Below are 14,291 nucleotides of genomic sequence, written 5' to 3' on the forward strand. Positions count from 1 at the left end.
TTACCTCATGATTCTTGCACAGCTGTTCTGCAAGACGAGCGATACATAAAGAGGTGGTGCTCTCCCTGTTCAGCCGTCGAATAACGGGAAACTGCTAGGGTCAGGACAGGAGTTGCACGGATATCCGTCTGTCAAGGCTGAACCCGGACCTTTCCCTTGACTTTGAGCTCGATCGAAACTGGGAGTGTTATCTATCCATCTTTCGAGATCCTGTTACATGGCGCATCTTGAACCCACCAACTCGGGCTACGCGTCTGCAGCAGGTGCTTCGCGCCGCGACTATTCCACGCCGCTGCCATTCGCGTATTCGAGACAGCCGTCGAGGGCTCAGCCGCCGCCGGTGGTGTCGGACGAAGATGGTAAGACTCAACGTCACGCTCCGCAAGCTGGTCCTGTACGGCCATGTGTCGACCCACAGGCCCAGGAGGCATGGCTACTTTCGAAGCCACCGTCAAAGCAACCGGTGCGTGCCAAAAAGGGAGGCCCGGAAATTGTGATTCCTGTCCGTGGACCTTCTCTTCCAGGCCTGTCTGCGAAGAAGGTCAACAGAGACAAAGCCTCCCAAGATGCAATGATGGAACCACCTGCTCTCAACATCTCCAGACCCAGTCTACGGACCTCGGGGCCTGTCAAGTCGCAACAGTCGGAGTCCGGTTTGGGCAAAGTCTTTCGCGATGGGGTCATGCATCAAATGAAACGAAAGGGAAGCGTTGCCTATGAACATGTGGATGGTGTGAGCATGGATACACATCCCGCAGCATCTACCAGCGAATATGGGACGGATGAACCCATTCCTGAGATAGAAGCCCGCGATGTAAATGAGATTCAGAGGCCAGCTGAGTATGATTATCCCATCTACGACGACAGCGAGGAGGATCACAAGTCGCCAGCACGGTCACCACTGTCTTCGGCTTCTGACAGAGGTGACTCTCCGTCGCGTCAATGGTCTGGGACTTCGAATTCCACCTCTGCCACCTCGACTAGCGGTGAGAGTGCAGCTCAGACTGAGCAGCTTTCGCCCCTCCGAGAGCAGCGCAGTTCCCACGATGACTCGATGCAGCTATACGCTGATGCAGTCATACATGCAACTGGGTCCGCAGCCCCATACGCTCACCTCGAGGGCAATTCCCCGGTTGCTGCAGGAGCAGGAAGAAAGGTCGAGCTTGACGTTATCAAAGAGGAGGACGGAGAATCAATCTATAGTGGTCGGGGAGACGCTGCACCCAGTCCTGCGGTGAAGGGGGTCAAGGATGCAGAATGCCTCACCACGGGCACCCTCCAGCATCTATTGCCTTCAGGCGCGAAAGCTGCAACGGAAGGGAAGACTGCCAACACGGACGGTCGATCGATCGAAGGCAATGGAGAACAGTCACCTCCGCGTGTCCTTGCTGCTCCCGGAATCGGCAACGATCCACACATCTATGAACTTGAGGCGACCAGCCTTACTCGGGAGAGCAGCGATCCGAGCAGTCCGTCAAGGAACGGGACTCTCGATGAAAGCGTCGCTGACAGTGCAAGCTCGGAAAGCTCTCGAGGGACGGGTCTGGCTGGTGCAGTCCATCATAAGATCTCCACCGCGGCACATGCCCTTGAAGAAAAGGTCAAGAAGTCGGTTAGCTTCAGCCCGGTCGAGGATGTGAGGTTTCTGACGCCCTTGCCTAGCCGGCTGGGTGAAGGCACCAGACACGACGTTAATCAAGCCCAACGGCACAGACTCCGATGAGTCTAGCCGAAGCCCGACAGATCATGAGCAACGTGCTGCGAAGTTTTGTCACACAGTGACAGGCCCTGGTAGTGTCAGTATACCAATAGTCCCTATCATTAACGTCAGATTGTTGAACTTTCAAATGTCTGTCCTGAAGTATCGTCCTTTGCAACCATGTTCCGTCTGTATGAACACAGAACTGTCTTTTCACCCGATTGCTCGGAAGAGCCTAGCGTCTGGGACTCTGGCAAGGCTAAACTGATCATGGTTCCCCCGACGCAATTTCAACAAGTACGTATTCAAAACCGGTCGTGATGCCTGTCCTGCTTCTGCGCATGGAGACTCTTTCGGGTTTCGGAAGGACTCGGGATTTTATCTTTTCGTTGCTCAGTCAATACTCACATACTGACAGCATCGTGCTCCGTGTCTCCGCTAGGCAATCGATCCCGAATCACCCATTCTTGCCAGGGTGTAAAGGAGATAATTTCATGATTCGGTTGGTCGAAATCCTTGACAATCCTGTGGTAAGCACCAGCTACAGTACCACATAGATAGGTGGTACATATACAGGGACCGTCGTCACCAAGGACCAGCCTCTTGTGTATCCAGTTTTCAAGGTCGACACCTTGAATGTCACTTGCCCAAAGACCAAGGTCTCTGACACCGTCAGTCTCAGCATTGGAACCGGCATTTAGGGTCTGGAACATCTCGCTTGAACTCGGATGGTGCCCAATGCAAAGCGATAGTTCGTTCTGATGCGGTCAAGAAACCGAGGCCATTAGAACTCGTGGGTTCTGATCTAATGCCGACAGACGCTCTCACTGGCCCATGCGATCGACGGCGCCGTTGGGCTTAGCTGGCCATCTGGTAAGGACGAGTCTGTCGGGTGCTGTCATCGTCGCATGTCATTGAGACCGGCGGTCATCTCAGCCATGGTCTACTCACCAGTGGCCAGCATCATTGCACGGTACCTTGAGCTTGTACCTAAGCGAACACTTTGTATCCCAGCGTACGGGGGAGTTTTGTTCCAACTCAAGAGACTAGCCCATGTGGTTGGTAAATAGCGTCCTGCCGACATTTGCAGGGCATGGTTCCCTAGGCGGAGCTACTGGAAGAGACTCGCAAAGCGCCAACCTGGACATTTCGAATCTGATGTGATGCAGCGCTGCAAAGTCACAGGGGAACCAACAACACGACCTTCCGGAGATGCGCGCGGCCGATCTGACCGTTGTTCGCTCGAGGGTCTTTGGGAGGCTGGGCCTTCGTATCCCTGCAACTGCAACACCGGTCACTGGTAGGACTGGATGTCGGGAACAGTGACGGGTGAATCTGGCCCCGGCGTGCCAATGCCCTCCTTGCCAGCAGTCTTGTACCACAAACTTGTGACTGACTTGGGACGATGAGGACGACTCATAACCGCTGGGAATTCCCTCAAATATGATATCCCTCAGGCATGATACTCCCCTCTCCCTAGGTTCTCGCCTTGAAGGAAAAGCCCTTTCCAGCGCAACACACACCTCAACAAACATGGTGGCTCAAATAGTACACCATACGCCATATCCAATCCATCCAAGCGTTAAGGATAGGCTGCACCCGGACTATGTCGCATTCTACAACAAGTACCTCATCAACCAGCAGCCGGCCCATCTTCAGCCCATTGCAGTTTCTCGACGAGGAGGCAGTGTCGTTGTGTGCAACAGCGATCCTCTTCCCGTCGGCAAATCGGAAGACATATGTATTCCCCGGCAAGAGAGTGCCGGTCCAGAGGTGTCGATTCGCTACTTCACCCCTCAAGGAGATCCACCAGGGTCCGGCTGGCCTGCCGTGCTATATGTACACGGAGGAGGATGGGTATTCGGCGACATTGACACTGAAAACAATGTCTGCACCAACATGACTGTCCGGTCCAAATGTGTGGTGATCACAACTGACTACAGGTTAGCCAGACCTCTGCATAGTTCACAGCCCCTCTCCTCCTCAGCATCGGTCGACATCAACCCCCGAGAAGGAAAAGGTCTTTTCTTCCGGTCATTAGCTTAGTCTGACCGTTGTGTTGACACAGGCTCGCCCCTGAAAACCCGTGGCCGGCAGCGATCCATGATACATGGGAAGCATTCCTCTGGACGGTTTCACAAGGAGCAAAGCTTCTCAACCTAGACCTGGGCAAGATGGCCGTTGCTGGAGCGTCGGCGGGAGCCAACATTGCGGCAGTGATTGTCCAGAACGCCACGCTTCGACCACAGCCTGGCGTATCGATCTGTTCGCAACTTCTCGTTGTGCCTATCACAGACAACACAGCCAACACGTATTCCAACCCGACGTGGAAAGCATTCGAGTTCACTGCCGGTCTGTCTGCAAAGAAAATGTTGTGGTATCGTCAGCATTACCTACCTTGTCAAGCCAACTGGACGCATCGTGAGGCTTCGCCACTTCTGGCCTCGGACGAGGTATTTTCCCGGCTCCCACCTGCGAACATCATCGTAGGTGAGCTCGACGTGCTGAGACATGATGGGGAAGAGTATGCAAGAAAGTTGGAGGCCAACGGTGTGTCCGCAGTAGTCACTGTCATGGAGGGTATGCCACATCCCTTTCTCGCCATGGATGCTGTGCTGGATGCTGGTAAGAGGGCCATTACGATTATGTGTGAGGACTTGGTTCGAGCCTTTGCGTGATTGAATGAGTCTCGACAAGGAGAAGGTTCGAGCGTAGGCTGCTTCAGGGATACTAGGCTGTCACGGACTCGATGGCACTGTCGGATTGCACGACTTCATCACATTGCCGAGCAGGCTCGAGAGAGGACAGCAGGACTGGCTCGTGGAGAAGAGAATAGTAGGGCATCCGAGCTCGAACGTGGTAGAAGCTCTGGCAAGGAGTCAGCTAGTACTTGAGTGATCGTTGTATTGAGAACAGGCAAGACTAAAGGTGTTCCAGGTTGGTAGTTGATGTCCAGGTAGGGCAGAAGGAACACGGTTCAAGTTGGTGTTGCCGAGAGTCGTCCGCAAATCCCCCACTGCGCTGCGCTGCCTCCACTAAACACTACGCTTTATTTCTACGTATCACCGTCGACCCAATAATTCTGGGTAAGAAAATACCTACTATCTTTGGTATGTAGCACCACGGTTACAAGCAGCCAACCGCAGTAATGGATTTGGGTGAAGGCGGCGCAACACCAGTCATCCTGGCAGACTGGCTGGACCGGTTGTTGACCTCGTGGCATGACCATCGAGTCGTGGTGTCGGCTCTCGTCCTGCTGTGCCTCTTCCTCGTCTGGGTGCGCCGGCACAAACAAGTACGCAGAGTCACATCACACCCGTCTTCTCCCGGCTTAGAGAAGGCCGACTGGCCTGGGCAGACTGCAGATCAGCCTTCAAACAATGTCAAGACTGCATCGAAAGAGGCTCAACTGGCCAAGACAGACCAGACTCGAAAAACTCGACCGACGGCGGCGCGGGTGGTGACAGGCCGCAAACCGACCGGCACAAAAGCAGAGCGCAGTCTGCAACGACAAGCAGAGCCTTCTCAAATACAGCCCATGATATTCTTCTCATCTCTGACTGGGACCACCGAACAGCTCACCAAACAGGTAGCAGCTGAACTCGAAATCTTCTCAAACTCCCAGTCTTCCATCCTCAAGCCGCAGTTGTATGACCTATCGTATATCGACCTCGACGACTACTTCATCTCAGGTCCCAAGACACCTGTGCCCCGACCGAACGTCCATTATTTCTATCTATTGCTCATTCCGTCCTACGACATTGACACGATCATTAACACCGTGCTCGCCCACCTCGATGAGACACACAATGATTTCCGCATTGACACGGCGCCTTTGTCCACATTGGCAGGATATACTGTGTTTGGCATCGGCGACAAGGAGGGATGGCCCAGCGAGGAAAAGGGCTTCTGCTCACAAGCCATCGAAGCGGACAAGTGGATGGCCAAATTGACGGGCAGGAAGAGAGCATATCCCATAGGATTGGCAGATGTAAAGGGTAACCTGACGGGTGCACTTAAGGACTGGATTGCTGGAGTCTGCAGTGTTTTCGAGGAGCTCAGTATAACCGGTACCTTGGGCGAAGGAGTGCCTGGAAGCGGAGACGCCATTGAGAGTGCAGACGAGGAGGAAGCGGACGAAGGAGAAGAGGAAGACATGGAATTCCCCGATTCTGGTCGCAACAAGAGGCGAAAGCTCGCTGCTACCACCGATCTTGAGGACGTTGGGGGAAAGAATGGCTCTCCACTGGCGGTTGACTTCACCACTTACTCTTCTTCGGCGCCCGTAGCTCTGAAAGCCATGGTGCCCAAAGAATCCCCGACGCACGCAGCGCTGACGAAACAAGGCTACACCATAGTTGGCACACATTCTGGGGTTAAGATCTGCCGTTGGACCAAATCGGCTCTGCGCGGCCGTGGTTCGTGCTACAAGAACTCGTTCTATGGCATCGCCTCGCACTTGTGCATGGAGACCACCCCGTCTCTATCATGCAGCAACAAATGCGTCTTCTGCTGGCGACACGGCACCAACCCCGTCTCCACGACCTGGCGGTGGCAAGTCGACGACCCGCAAGCCATTTTCGACGGCGCTAAAGAAGGCCACTACAAGAAGATCAAGATGATGCGGGGCGTGCCAGGAGTGCGAAGTGATCGGTTCGCCGAAGCCATGCGCATCCGCCACTGCGCTTTGAGTCTGGTCGGCGAGCCCATCTTCTATCCTCGGATCAATGAGTTCGTAGGTCTGCTACACAGCGAGCAAATCTCCAGCTTTTTGGTCTGCAATGCCCAACATCCGCAACAACTGCGGGACCTGGACCGAGTCACGCAGCTTTATGTCAGCATCGACGCCAGCAACAAGGATAGCCTGCGCAAGATCGACCGGCCTCTTCACCGCGATTTCTGGGAGCGGTTCCAGTCATGTCTTGCTATCTTGCGTGAAAAGCGGTTCGTCCAGCGCACCGTGTTCCGACTTACACTGGTCAAAGGGTTCAACGTGGACGACGAGGTGGAAGGATACGCCGACTTGGTTGCCAAAGGTCTCCCTTGCTTCATTGAAGTCAAGGGCGTGACTTTCTGCGGGACCAATGTATCGTCGTCCGCTGGTTTGACGATGGGGAATGTCCCCTTCTACCACGAGGTCGTGACCTTTGTTGAGGCCCTGGACAAAGCCTTGGTGAAGAGAGGTCTGGACTACGGTATTGCCGCTGAACACGCTCACAGTTGCTGTGTGTTATTGGCCAGCAAGCGCTTCTTGATCAATGACAAGTGGCATACCGTCATCGACTACGACAAATTCTTTGGTCTGTTGAAGCAAGGCGTGGAATTTGCGCCCGAGGATTACTGCAAACCAACGCCCGAGTGGGCGCTCTGGGGCAACGGTGGATTTGATCCGCGAGATGTACGGGTCGATAGGAAGGGTCGTCCGAAGGAGCTGAATGATACTGTTCAACGCGGGCTGGCGGCGGCGGTGGAGGATTTTTAGATGCAAAAAAGAGTGAGAGCAAGTATGCAGACAAATTGGAAACTCAGAAGTTGAATACAGACTCCTCGCTGGTGATGAGACTCATGAGCTGCAGTAAAGAAGCATTTATCCTACAACGACTCTTCTGGCATACTTGGTTGATATCAGACTGGACGGTCCATGAGCTGGTGGTACCACCATTGGACTGTCTATACCACTTCCCTCTCTTAAATTTGACTGCGAGATTGTAAGCTGTAATACCTGATCAGGTCTGTCCATGCTCGAGACTCGGACTCGTATCTATGCTTGGTCCTCAAGCCTCAGCTTGTTCATGGTCCTGCGCCTGCGCCTGCATTTGCGTCCGCCAGTATCACCCGTCTGTCCTCATCACAGTTGTGGGATCGTAATCTTAAGACCGTTGCATGTGTGGCCTATTTCGCATACGATCTTCGCTATTGTATCCCGTGGAAAGGCAAATTGAGCGCAGACGGATGGGAATGGGAGATGCTAGGCGGTGTTTGGCAAGGAAACTGGAGGGAAGGGAGGCTTCTCCTTGCAAGAAGTGAGACTTCTCTGCGATCCGGAGCTCTATATCAAGGCATCAAGGTAGCTTAGGTAGACGGTGGACGATAGACGATAGACGGCGTGAGTTGTAGTCATCAGTGTCTTTTTCTTTTGGCAAAATGCCACCGTGATGCGACTTGGGCATTCGTCTCTTGGACAACTTGAAGCCTCGAGCAGAGTCGGACTTATAGAGAGTAGTATACCCTATGAAGAAAAACGTCCTCCATCCTGAGGTCGTCCCTACGAGCCACAGAATCCTCCAACTCCAAACCTGGCAGATGGGACAATAGGCCCTCCGCACAGCACCCGTCCTCAGTGAGACTGTGCTGATCTTTCTGCCTCCTGAAGCAGTTCATGTATGCATGCAACCAAGCACCATCTCTATTATGGCTCTCCCTCGTCTCTTCTTCCTCTTCTCTTCTTCATGCGACTTTGTCAGTACCAACCCTCCCCTAACTGTAGACGCAGACGGCGCAGCAGTCGTATCTATCAAGTCTTCTCTGCTCACAGGAATACTCTTCTCAAACTCCAACCAACAAGGGTTCCAAGCTCATGAAAAGATTATAAAAGGCCTGTCAGAATCAGCCCGTCGGCACCTCCCACGCTGGGCGGCACGAAGCCAGTCCCCGAGACGCAGGTCAAAGATCATCACCACTCTCTGCTCGCGAAGATACTTGGGATCCAAAGATCCACAAGTCTCAGTCGCGAGAACTGGCGAGAGTATCATATTGGCTTCACTCTAGGGTGCCGAGGGCTTTGTCTCGTCAGCCAGGTTGAGGATTCTGTGGCTCGTATGGACGAACTCAGAAGAGGACGTTTACTTTAGAAATGATTCTATGAAGTCTGGTTTGATGAGGTCTGTTAGTTTTTTCAATGTCAAAGTATGGGGGAGGGTTGGTACTGACAAAGTCGCATAAAGAAGAGAAGAGGAAGAAGAGACGAGGGAGAGCCCTAATATACCACCAGATTTTTTTGCGAGGGATCGTTTCTTGGCGTTATTTCCTGCCCACGTGCCTCAATGTGATTGGCAGGGTGTAATTGTAGCGGCAGTGAATTCAGCATGCCACTAGTACTACTTGAGTGAAGTACGTTATGGGACTAGCCGGGCTGTCAGTACTAAAGGTGATGTACTATACTACATCTGTACTAGTACAAAAGGTGAGAAGGCTTGGCGGTCAGGGAATACTGATACTAAGTACTAGTACTAGCTTGTGGCACTTCCATGTACTATTCCTTCAACCAGTCTCCGTACCACTCAAATCAGGTAGGTACTACACACTGCACACACCTTACAATCATTCAATCTCCACTAATGTCATTCAACGGCAGTACCCACTAGCGTTGAACGATGAGGATACCCAAGTACGGACCACACGTACAGTCACACTGTTTCCTGTGGCCTCAGCGTCACTAGCGTGCATACAATTACTAGAACCCAAAGTGTTCAGAATGGCATCTCCCGGTCCGAGGGGCATGAGATTCAGTAAGTGGACAAGATCGATATATGATATTGCTTAAGAGCAGCTTTGTTCTGACGATGCATAGATATGCCACCTCGTCTCGCAGCAGCCTCGGGGGTTCCAGTGCGAGTTGATCTCCGTTCTCAAGAGAAGGCTAGAAAGGACGATTCCACAGCAAAGGATAAGTTCGACGCCGACGCCGACCTCGACAAGGAGATCGCGGCAAAGAAGCAAATTCTTGCAGATCTCGACGCTGAACTTGCCGAGATTCGGAGGAGAACCAAACCGGATCTCACGACGGAAGCATGCGCCAAAGGAATGGGAAACTTTGAAAACAGCTTTGGGGGGCTTTTGTATGCTCTACAGTCTCAAGGACACCAGGTCATGCCCCTTCAACTGGTCCTTGGGATCATTCGAGAATGCGACGGTACGTTGACACGATTGGAAGAGAATATAGATCTGGTTGCCAAGATTTTGAGGAACCCGGGAAGTCACCACGAGTACCCCGAGTATTGGGTACAAAGCGTACCACACGGGTTTATGGAGGAAGTTGAGCAGAAGGGTGCAATGGCGCAGGAGGATGTCGTCAAAGAAGAGATAAAAAGCGAGCCAGAGTAGAGCTGCGAGCACACTTGCATGGGTCAGCAATATGCCGACTGCGATCTCTGCCTCCTTCATGCATTGGACAAAGTGGTTGGTCCATCCGGGCCGGGCCGCAACGTCTGCATACTAGCTGTTTCATAACCGTCTTAAAAGGTCCTAAACCTGACGTTATGGAGACTGTATCTTTTAATGGCCAATGATTCTTCGAATCACCCTACATATTGACTTGTTTCTGACTGCGTACTATCATCGTCCGAATCCTCGGTGTCTCCAACCAGTGGAGAATCATCAAGATACTGCGGAAGCTTTCGAGTCATCAATTGTTCTCTAAGATGGTTCGGCCACGGTTTGGTGCGATGACTTCTCAACACGTGCTTTGACAAAAGGATCAACCTGAAGAAAATTTGCAGCGTTAGCGTGGTTGATCTTCATTGGCTGGGTTGATCATAGTGGCCCTAACCAATAGGAGACTAGTGTTTGTTTACGTTTACAGAAAACTGTTGACAACAATCATATGCTCCTGTGATCTCGCCTAAAGGAAAAATTCTGATATCCAGACTTTTAGTACTACAATGCATACTAGGTACCTAGAAGTACAAGACTATGGTATGTGTTTTCCTGTTGCTGCCCGTCTCAAATTAGTATACCACAAGATTTTTTTGCGAGGGATCTTGTTTTGGCGTTAATCCACTTTCACGTGCTTACTACTACCGGCGATGTCAGACTCTTCCAATCAACCTCATATGTCCATAATGACAAGAAGAAAAGGGCAGCTGGAGTCTAGAACTAGGATTTCTTTAGAGTCCTCAGTAATTCGAGATCACAGATTGATGTGACGCATCTGAGGTCTATACCAGCCTTCATTCGATTCGTCTAATGGCTTCCAGTGGTGCCCTTTCAAATGGAACCATCGCATTCATGATTGTCTTCCTTAAACGCCCCCTCCAGACATGTCTGAATCAACGTTTTCCCCGTCCTTTGCAGCGAAGATTTCCCAGCAGGCGGAAACTTCCTTCGTTAGAACGTCCAAAAATTCCTTGGCCTTGAACAACTCGAACCAAAGCGATCGACACATTATCACATAGAAAGCCTTTGCCCGTTCGGCAAGCTCTGACTTTGTTAGCACTTTCGCATAAAGCTCAGAGAACACCGATGATAGCAGATCGCTCTGCCGTGCCTTTTCCTGCGTTTCCCAGATAGTGTCCAGCCCTTGCTGGTCGTTTGCTGCGATCATTGATCGGACTGGATCCAGAATGGCAGCAAATACTTCGCTTGTAGCTTCGAGTTCCGTTCTATAGCGGCCGAGTTCGCCAAAGGGGACATATGACAGGTGAATGATATCCATCCAGTCTTTACCGAGCTGCTGCCACGTGTGCACTTCCTTGACGTTATTTTGTAGTCTTTGTGAAGCAACCTCGAAGTGTTCGGCCCTTGCTTTCCAATTGAAGTTTTCCAACTCATTGACATCTCTGATTTGTTGGGCGATTGGTCCTTTTTCTGTGTGCTCATCCAGTCCTCTGATGTGTATCTTTCCATTGTGAACGGCCACGGCGAGGCGCAAAGATGGATGTATACCGCGCCGAGACAGATTGCCTCTCTCCTGCATCTTAGGCTCGAATAATTGATCGGATTCGAGTGAAAGCCGCTGCACTTTGAGAATGGATCCGAAGAGCTGGTCGACCAAAGGCCCGATATGGAGTGCTGCACATTCGAACCCTTTGTCTGCTAGCCACTGTTCGAGTTCCTTGGGAAGGCGGCCCCTCTCCTCTAGAGGTTCGTCAACTGTCGGTATATCGTCGAACGCATCCGCTAATATCTCCCAGTCCCAATAGATGCTTCTGTCTGTTGCCACCCAACCTTGGCCAAGAGATCGGCTGGCCATCTTCGAGATCAATTGAGTGCGAATCTGACTTATCGTATGGTAGATCTGCGAGATTGTGCAGTGGCCTTTTGTGATTAAAGTCGATCTTTCTTCAAAGTCCGCCAGTAATGAAGTGCATCCTTCTAGCGCATGGCGAATGTCTTCCGCAGTGGGTTTTGCCTCCTGCTCCATCTTGTGCCGGGTGTGGTATGGAGAGGAAAGGAGTCCTGGAGAATGGAGAAAGATGCCTGTGTTCACGAGTTTATCGGGCTCTTTCATCCAAGAAGCCTTTGAAAGCTCCTCACGAGAAAAGAAGAGAACCAATAGCACGAAATCAAATAGTAGGTGAGAAGAAGAGAAGAAAGAGAAAATCTCGAATCAAAACAAACAAATAGAGGGCTATGCAACCAAAGGGGGAGGCCTCCAGCGATATTTGATACGTTGAGACATTAAGGGTCAGGAGGCCGCGAGGCTGCGCATATATTAAGGCTGTTATATTAGGTATTCATATTTTAGTAAGGAAGGAGCGTTGGAAAATTGCAAAAGTACTTGTACTTGAGTTGTATAGGGGGGATACCTGGGAGCGATATAGAGTTTGGTAGTATGAGTCAACACTTCTCCTAGGAGGTATCTGGGGTTTATCAGAATGTCCTTGAGGAACGCCTAGAAATATATTAAGGTCGGCTAGTAGACTCTACTCAGAGGTCTCCTAATAGGTATCTAGTAACTTCGGCGATAGAGCTTAGGGACTCCCAACAGCTATATAATGATTATATAGTATCTCTATTCGACGGGGTCCTGAAAAATCATCACGTGTCTTTGACGGTGTCCTTGGAGCACACCTAATAACCATGTTCAGAGTAGCCAAAAATCCAGATTAGACATATGAACAGTGTTGATGATCAGGAAATGTCCAACTCAAACCCGAGCAGAACGGCACTAGGTATATGAAGGAATATCAGATCGTATATTGCAAGGCATGTTCGCTTTATCCAACAATGCCATCGGACTCGGGAGGTCCCTTGTATGCCTTTCGAGCATAGATGACGTACCAGGCGGCCGAAATGACCAAGAACCCCACAAAGACCACGCTGGCATAGTTCATGGTTACCTCATCCACAGGCAAGGCAGTGGGCATACTGAACAGGACGACTTCGAACAAGATCCAACACAAAGCAATGCCGTTGACGATGGGCCCAATGACCGGTCCACAGTTCCAGGGCGCAGTAGAGACCTCTTTTCGACGATGCCAGACACTGATACCGATTGGGATCGCGTAAGAGACTGCCAGTCCGATGACGCCGACTGAAACAAAAGCCGTGAAGGCGGACGTAGACCCCAGATAGATCAGGCCGAGCAGCAGCTGCACCACTGTCACCAGCAGGAGCGCGTAGACTGGGACGCCGAGGCCGTGGTGGACTTTCGACCAGAGCCGAGCCAGTGGGATGGCGTCGTCTCGAGCAAAGGCCCATGTGCAGCGCGAGGCGGCCGTGGTGATGCTGATGCTGCAGAAGAGAGTGATCATCAAGATCAAGAACATCAGACCCAGTCCGCCGCCGGGGGTGCCCATCACACGATAGAATATGTATGGCAGAGCCTGGCCGTAGGGGGCGAGCACAATATCTTCCAGCGGAGGCAGGGTGAAGCAAATTGGCAAGACGAAGAATAAGCCTGCAAACCCGCCGACTGGCACACAGAGACTAATGGCCTTGGGCACTTTGATTGCCGGGCTGGCGCATTCCTCCGCCATGGCCGAGATCATGCCAATGGCCGAAAAAGTATATGCGGCTGGCAGGAGGCCGATGAAGAAGGTGAAGCCGCCCCAGCCTGAGAACGACTTGTCATAATGGCCTAGCGCGTAGCCTGCACTGTGTCGTCCAGCATCAGCCTTGACTGAAAGCGCAATTAGAATGACGATGATGCTGAGAGCCGTCCAGGCCGCACAGATGGTGTCGACCATGGGCAGGAATCGGTTGCCGAAGGTACAAATGACCAGAGTGATCAAGCAAATGGCGTAGAATATCAGTAGGAGCTGCCAGTCTTTGGCCACCCAATCTGGATGGTACATGGCCACAGTCCCGGCGATGAGCGAGGCAAATCCGAAATTGACGGAGAGTGTCTGTCGATGGAAGGTCAGTTCATTATCAGCCCACGGGAAAGAGAACACATAACGTACAATGGTCCAGTTGCCAATCAGCCAAGTCCATCCGGTGATAAAGGACAACACGGTCTTCCCCTTGGTTGCGACCTGGAAAGACCAGTAGTAAGGGCCAGCCGAGGTGGGATACTTCGAGGCCAGCTCGCCCAGTGAGAGCGCTACACATTCGTCCAGGATGAGCACAATGATCCAGCCCACAAAGATGGACAGAGGACCACCGCCGTAGATGGCACTGATCAACGGGGCGCCTTCACCATATGGAATGGCAGCAATGGCGAGAGATTGGAACAACAGCGTCAACATGGACCGATTGCGATCCAGTTCGGGTTTGTAGCCTAGTTGGTCGAGGATGCGGACGTCGTCGATGCTGCCGGTACGCAAAGAGCTCTTCCTTCTCCCTGCCTTTCCGTCATCCACAGGCACCTCGCCAGGAGCCAACTTTTCCGCGTCGAAAGCCATTGCGGCGCAAGGTTTGACTGGTGCCG

At 52.0% G+C, this 14,291-nt stretch overlaps 4 protein-coding genes across 4 annotated transcripts; 3 read left to right on the top strand and 1 right to left on the bottom strand.

The window, feature by feature from the left end:
- Positions 1-217: 217 nt before the first annotated feature.
- On the top strand, positions 218-1,723 carry A1O1_02630 (uncharacterized protein; the record flags this gene model as incomplete). The annotated part of the gene is made up of 1 exon (XM_007723541.1): positions 218-1,723. One exon carries the CDS (start codon positions 218-220, stop codon positions 1,721-1,723), a length of 1,506 nt encoding a protein of 501 aa, XP_007721731.1.
- Positions 1,724-3,232: 1,509 nt separating this feature from the next.
- Positions 3,233-4,377, top strand: A1O1_02631 (triacylglycerol lipase; the record flags this gene model as incomplete). Its single annotated transcript, XM_007723542.1, has 2 exons — positions 3,233-3,642; positions 3,768-4,377. 2 exons carry the CDS (start codon positions 3,233-3,235, stop codon positions 4,375-4,377), a joined length of 1,020 nt encoding a protein of 339 aa, XP_007721732.1.
- A 470-nt stretch (positions 4,378-4,847) lies between these two features.
- A1O1_02632 (uncharacterized protein) lies at positions 4,848-7,181 on the top strand (the record flags this gene model as incomplete). The annotated part of the gene is made up of 1 exon (XM_007723543.1): positions 4,848-7,181. One exon carries the CDS (start codon positions 4,848-4,850, stop codon positions 7,179-7,181), a length of 2,334 nt encoding a protein of 777 aa, XP_007721733.1.
- Positions 7,182-12,636: 5,455 nt separating this feature from the next.
- On the bottom strand, positions 12,637-14,265 carry A1O1_02633 (uncharacterized protein; the record flags this gene model as incomplete). Its single annotated transcript, XM_007723544.1, has 2 exons — positions 12,637-13,767; positions 13,825-14,265. The coding sequence occupies 2 exons, from the start codon at positions 14,263-14,265 to the stop codon at positions 12,637-12,639; spliced, it is 1,572 nt and encodes a 523-aa protein (XP_007721734.1).
- Between the last annotated feature and the right edge of the window lie 26 nt (positions 14,266-14,291).

Source organism: Capronia coronata, assembly GCF_000585585.1.
Source record: "Capronia coronata CBS 617.96 chromosome Unknown acBCG-supercont1.2, whole genome shotgun sequence".
In the NCBI taxonomy this organism is placed as follows: Eukaryota; Fungi; Ascomycota; class Eurotiomycetes; order Chaetothyriales; family Herpotrichiellaceae; genus Capronia; species Capronia coronata.